This window comes from Notothenia rossii (assembly GCF_949606895.1).
Source record: "Notothenia rossii genome assembly, chromosome: 12".
Taxonomy (NCBI): Eukaryota; Metazoa; Chordata; class Actinopteri; order Perciformes; family Nototheniidae; genus Notothenia; species Notothenia rossii.
This window is the reverse complement of record NC_136911.1, coordinates 14,745,592-14,752,336: the sequence shown is the minus strand read 5'-3', so window position 1 is coordinate 14,752,336 and position 6,745 is coordinate 14,745,592. Positions and strand designations below refer to the sequence as shown.

General features: G+C 39.4%; 1 protein-coding gene across 4 annotated transcripts in view; it reads left to right on the top strand.

Annotated features, from left to right (window-relative positions):
• Positions 1 to 4,562: 4,562 nt before the first annotated feature.
• The window catches only part of ralyl (RALY RNA binding protein like), a 28,722-nt gene continuing 26,539 nt past the window's right edge, over positions 4,563 to 6,745 (top strand). Inside the window, exon 1 of one of the 4 annotated variants that reach the window (XM_079661126.1) lies at positions 4,563 to 4,737. In XM_079661126.1, the coding sequence (XP_079517252.1) occupies positions 4,701 to 4,737 (37 nt within the window). In that variant the 5' untranslated portion in view covers positions 4,563 to 4,700. The remainder of the gene's footprint in view (positions 4,738 to 6,745) is intronic. The other 3 variants (XM_079661125.1, XM_079661124.1, XM_079661123.1) reach the window with 3 other exon arrangements.

Genomic DNA, 6,745 nt, shown 5'->3' with positions numbered 1-6,745 from the left:
TACATGAGTATGTGACAGATAGAATATTAAATATGAAACTGAATAAATGTATAGTGTGACTTTATTCCAAGAGAAATGGAGCAGAGACTTCTCTGCCAGTCAGAGGTGGTTTGTTATAGAGAGGACATTGGACATAATGATACATCTTTCAAACTAGCAATTACATTGCAGCCAGTTAAGGCTCTGCCAGTTTCTTGTTCAATACTAGAGCATTCTCAAAAAAGATTGTCACTTAGACACAAACATATGGGAAAAATCGTTCCAGAATGACAAAATACATCCCAAGTTAAAACCAGCTTTCACTTTCACTTAACACTAAGGAATACTCAGCACCCCGTGGTGCAAGTAGACAGTGGCTTAAGAAAAGGGTCCATATGTTATATATTACAATAATAGAAGAAAGAAGAAGAAGACATACTTCAATGTGAACACAATTACAATTTAACAATGGACAGTTATAATGGAAAAATGACAGCACTGTGCTTCTTTGGGAACATTTGTATTTTCAAGGTTTTACCCTTTCTTCCATTATGAAATATTTACAACTAGTTTAACCTACAGTTACAGGTGTGCATTTTGTATTTTTGGCCACCTGATGGCAGTGAAACAAGCATTAATGCATTTTCAGCTTTTTTGCTAATAAGAAAAACTATTTTCTGATCACCTACTATATATATACTCTCCATTTTAACTCTTTTTCAGTCACCACCAACTGCACAGGGAAGTATCTGGCTCTAAATACTGGTCTATGTTTAGCTAATAGTCACTGTCTGTCCACCTTTTGTTGGTTTGCAGTTAATATACTGTCCAGTTGCTTTTTAGACCATTTTCTTTTTAAACAACACTAAAATAAAAGTGTAATGTCCAAAAAAAACTAGAAACTATTCAAATGTGTTAAAAATGCTCTATATAGTTGAAGGGGAACTGTAAAATGATATTAGAAGTTTTGCTCTGAGTTGTATTTTCTCTGAAGCTCATTGAAAAAAAGGCAAAGAGTCAAGGTTGAAGGTTCAAGGCTTGTATTAGTCATGCGTACATAGCTACAGTGTAGTTATGACGATGAAAATCTTAGGTCCCAGGCTCCACCAACAGTGCATGTCTAATGCGGCTTTCACACCAGCGCTTTTCCCTTTCTAGCTCCAAGCTAGAGCTTTTCTGGTTCAGCTCCGGTTTCCCTTTTCTGCTCCCGCTTTGTTCACACCACTCAGAGCCGGGATGGTGCTGCCGCTGCTGCGTCATGACGTCACCGTTTACATCGCTGATTTGCCCCCCAACTGCGCTCACAACAACAACAACAACAACAACAACAACGGGGGACTGCGTCGGGTCGATGATCGTGTTGCTTTTAAAGCAAAGCCATATTAAATTAAATAACGACTTCTCCAACCTTATACTTTTCAACCTGTGCAGCCCATGTATGGATTCCATCCGATAGCTGCTATAATACAAAACAAAACGTCTGCCTGCTCTCCACAATGATCAATAACAGCGAACGGATGGTCAAAGTAAGGTACAAATAAACAGAATCACACGAAGCCTGGATAGTGTTGCCTGACTTTATAAAGAGTGTTTCTTTTTATAAGTGTGTGGTTGCCTTCTAGTCACTTTGCTCAGCGCGACTGCTTGTAGGCAGGCATGACGAGACTCTTTAGTCGACCCATGTTCAGGGGAGGTGGGCTTAGTTTCCTGCACGCCTCAAGAGAGACGTAAGCGACGCCGCCTCTTTGCTCCGAAGCTCTTGCTTCTAGACCGACCATTTTTTGGAGTTGGAAGTGAACCGGAAGTTTTTCCTGTTCACACCGCTAGGAAAAACTTTTCAGGCTCTAACTCCGAGCCGGCGCTGAAAACGCGTTGGTGTGAAAGGGGCAACAGTGTATGTAGCAGCTGGCCCTCTGTAGAGTACACTATTCATTTCTCATTTTAAGGATAATAAAGTTGAAAAATTAAGCACATAAAGATTATTAACATTACACATTCAAATGTCCTCATGTTCTGCCTTCTATTGCATTATTGAGGCTGCTTGTATTAATCCATCATGGACACCAGATGTCCCTGCTATACTTTTGAATACCATTTTATTTCTCATTGCTGGTGCTGATGATTGTGGCAGGATTTTACCTTTATTTCTGTTTTCCACATCCAAATAACGAGTTTGAAATGTGATACAAAAAATGCTAAAAAGCCATTTATACAACAAAACACTTACCTTTCTATACCAGGGCATACACAAGTACAATCCTCTCTATTGATTCTTTTTCACAAAACTCACAGAGGGATTTCATCTTTTCTACGTATCAAAGTAAAGCATGAAGCGAACCATTTTTCATTCTTGACTAGGTGAGAGCAGCAGCAAAGGAAAGCAGTACTGATTGAATTCCTGCTATTTCCATGCAGTTGGCTTTTTAAGGGTTGTTTTGTTTCTACTCCACATTCATCTTGGGCCAAGAAACAGGTGTTCTTATTCAACCCACACATACAAATATGATATAGTGAAATGAATTGCACAAAATCAACATCCAGGCTGCTTCCCTATCCCTGTCTCCGTAGCAACACAATACCCTTTGCAAGTAAGATGAGATGCACCTTTTTTTCAATTGTGCCCAGAGCTTCTTGTGGGAGTAGAATATTATATTTATACAGGGACGTGCAAAGGTACGGGCTAATGTTGCCCGGGCAACGGCCCTTTTGCCCTTTTTGGCTAACCTGCCCCTCTGGAGAGAGCAAGAGGTTTTTTTTCTTTCTGTTGTGACCGAATCAACATGATAAGCCCACAATTAGTATTGTAGCGTCTCGCTGCGATAAAACACACTTTGTCAGCGCTGTCATCTGCCCCCAGTCACGTGACTTTGTTTGCAACCTGACAGCTGAAAGCAAAGGACAGCCCTCCGGCCTCATATGGCTATGGGGATTTTACCAAATATACTTGTTATTGTGCTTCTGTCTTTCTGTGTCTTTTCATCTGTAAACTCCCTCAACGGGGCCGCTCGCTCTCTTTTCTTGATCGCCCTCTCTCACATACGGGAGAACACTTCACTGTCCCGCTTCATTGTAGGATTTCTGCCATGTCTCTACCACTTTAGTTTGACCATCTCTGTTATTAAGTTATGGAATACTAAATAAATAAGTAATTAGATACCTTACCGTTACTGCGCTCATAAAGAATGATAAGAATAAGAATAATGCGTATTGAACTGGTTTCATTTATTGGTGAGTTTATTTAAGGAAATTACTTAGAAGCCCTATTTTATCAGTATGTCCGCACAGCAGTTACAATGGTCATACTACCCTACATTAAAACATGATTGTCCCCATTTTTTCTTGAATAGTTAGTAACATTAGATATTTTAATGAGATAGTACCGCAAAACTAAAAATGTCCCTGGTTTTAATTTTGAAAAAGATTCAAAAGGTCTTGTGGTTTTTTTCGGGGGGGAGGAGGCCCTTTTTCTAGTTTAGAGCAATAGCCCCTCCAAATGTCTGTGCACGTCCCTGTATTTATACCAATGTCACTGTATGCAGAAACAGAGTCAGATAATAATCAGACAGCATCAGTGTCAGAAGTCTTAATAAAGAAAGGACCTATCACTGCTACAGTTTCACCTTCAAGGTCCTTCTTTAAAGGTTGGATTTGCACAAATAAAATGTGTTTTCTATGTGTGAATCCAAATATATCCAAATATCTGAATAAATCTGAGGCACGTTTGAAGGATAGTAAGTATAAAAATACATTTGGGTGATTTAGAGCGAACTCATTTTGTATGCTTTGTCATGCTAGCATTATTGGTGGTGCTGTAAACCAGCCTGAAACATTACATGTTAGACGCTTTTATCCAAAGCGACTTACATACTCAATACTGTGGACAATCCCCACAGGAGCAATTTGGGGTGAAGTGTCTTGCCCAGGGACACAACAACATGCTGACTGCAGTGGGGTTTGAACCTGTGCTCCCCTGATCCGAACACCAATGTACTAGTCCACTACACCACACGCCTCCTGGGAAACATCCCAGCAACAATTGATGGATTGCCATAAAATCCTCATGTCATCAGCCTTATTTTACACTTGTGTTTAGTTTTGTTTAGAATACATGCTATCATGCAAAAATAAGAATTTATAAAAATGTACCTGTTGCATTGAGCTAAAAAGCTTACTGTGCAGTGCAGCCTTAAAATAGAATTATCATGGCATTACATCTGTATAAGTATACAGCCTATCAGTAGCCTACAAAATAATTAATCAACCATACAGTATAACGTGTAAGTGTATGAAAAGAAAATATACACCTCAGAAAGCTTACAAATAACTACATAAAAATGAGCTGAAAAAGGAGCCTATACTCTTTGAATCCTGAACAAATTGCACTAAATTAATCCTTACAGACTACTCTATTGTTTCAAGTCATGTATATATATTCACACCTTATTCAGATGTATTTCCTCCTAATTAGGTGATGTCTGATTACTTATTGATTTACTTAAAATCATACTGTCTATGCTTGAGATGCTGTGTAGTCCTGCCCCCCTCCCCCGTCTCCCAGTTTGGTATGGTCCTCGCTACAGCGGCGCTTCCAATCCCAGGTCTGAAGGGCTCATTTATTCCTGCTCTGCTCTCAAAGTAACGCAGCACAAAAGTCCCGACGCTCTGTATCTCTGAAGCACCTGAAGAGGACCTGAAAGAGCGCAAAGCTGGACCGCTACACAATGACCATGTACAAGGGGAAGCGTCGCAACCATAGATGTAAGTTCAAACTGAATATTTAGGGCTACGTTGTGCGCGCGAGGACATTTTCTTTATGCTGATGTCGCGCGATACAAGTTTCAAATATTGAGCCGTGCTTAATGTTTTTCAAGAAGCATCCGGTTCGCTTTAAACTGCGTGGGTTAGGGTTAAGGCCACATTTATATTAAACACAGGCACAGTTTCAGCCAAAGTTAAAGGTTAAACCACCGCTATTTGTCTGGCGCGTGAACGCTTTGTCTTTGTCTGTAATGTAACACATTTTGTAGGATCTTGTATTTGACAAACAGTAAATCCTGCTGCCCGTTTTACTGTTTAGTTTTTGTATCAATATCATAGTTTGAGAAGGCATCCTTGCATATGCACTGTTGTAATATCCATTCTGCTCTTGTTGGCATTGGCATACATTTTAATGAGATGTGTCGACTCATCAAAGTTGATGATGGAAACTGTCATTTAAGGTATTTAAAATGTTAATGTCAATTCTAATAAAGTCCTGCTGGTGCTTTGCAAAAACTTTACATTATCATTCTGTAGTGAATAGAATACACAGTTTGGTATGCAAATCTTTATTTCACTCCATGTTTCTGCTGATGTTAAGGTCTGAATCCGTGCAACAATGATGTTCCTACAAAAATAGAGGTGGGGTAATAATTTGTCCCTTCAGTTATACATTGACAAAAGATTAATCAAATCTCTTATCTGGAAAAAAATGTCCATCATTACTTAGTTTCTTCCTAGATTGTGAGACCGAAACAATGTTACGATGTCACCTTGGTCTCAAGGCAATTATGACATAATTTTGTTCTGATGTTTTATATACGAAATTGGGATACGCATAATCAATAGATTGAGGACATAATCAGCTAATTAACTTGTATAATAATGACAGAATAATTTCATGCAAACATATGACTGTGTGTTACCAATGGGTATGGTATCAAAACCTGGAGTTTGAAGCCTGTTGCACTGAACAGTTTATTGTTAAAATATTATGGGTATTCACTAATAACCAGCTGGTTAGTGCACACTCAACGGTAGAGAATGATAGAGGTTTAGGACGGTTTGTGGTCTACATGTGTGTGTTTTAGAAGAGACTTTGTTTTCTTCTCAGCAGAGAAAATGCAAAACTACATTGTGCACTGCATAGGCTATAAATAAGTCGCATTGCATGCATTTTGTGATGATATATAGACTGCTTGGTATATAGACAAGATGGGAGGACAATTTGGACTCAGAGCACAGAAGAGTCAGTGTCAAGAGACCAGGTCAAAGAGCAGTGATAGGCTGGTATAAAGCCAATTAACGGGCATATTGGCTGGTGAAGACTTTCCTGAAACTATCTCTGTTAGGAAGGAGAGTGCTGCTGAGGGTCCAAATCCCTGCTGTACGTTTAGAAATAGATAAACCTGTGAAGTGTGTACAAGCTGCAACATTACCATATGGTGCTGTGGAGTCTGATGCATGCGGACGATAGACGGTAAATCGTTGATGAGAGAAAACTGCAGTTATGTTGTTGTGTCCTTAGGTGCACTTCTAACCAAGGTGATACAAATGGCCTTCTTTCAACACAGCTTACCTCAGGCACCTTGGCATCACCCCTTCAATGGCTTCTTTTTGCTATCAGTTAGTGTGAGATTTCATCAGCATACACTGCAGACTCAGCCATGCCAACGACGGATGTGTGAGTAACGTATAACTGAGAAGATGTTTGTGTAGGTGTAACTCTTAGGATGACTTATAATACAGCAATTCATTATTTCTTCCAATGCACCGGCAGCTATTCTTTTCAAAATAGGCTTAACAGTGGTGCATATATTTAAACAAATACAAGCTTTAACAAACAGTATTGGTTCCCTAATTAGAAAGTCAGGTGAAGATATCTCTTCTATTGTTGTTGCGCTTTGAGCAGTTAATACCCGTCGGAAAATTCATCTTTCGTGCCTTGGCTTTGTTCTTTTATCTAAAGGTGAACCCTAAGCCTGCATGCATGTTTATGATGTTGCAT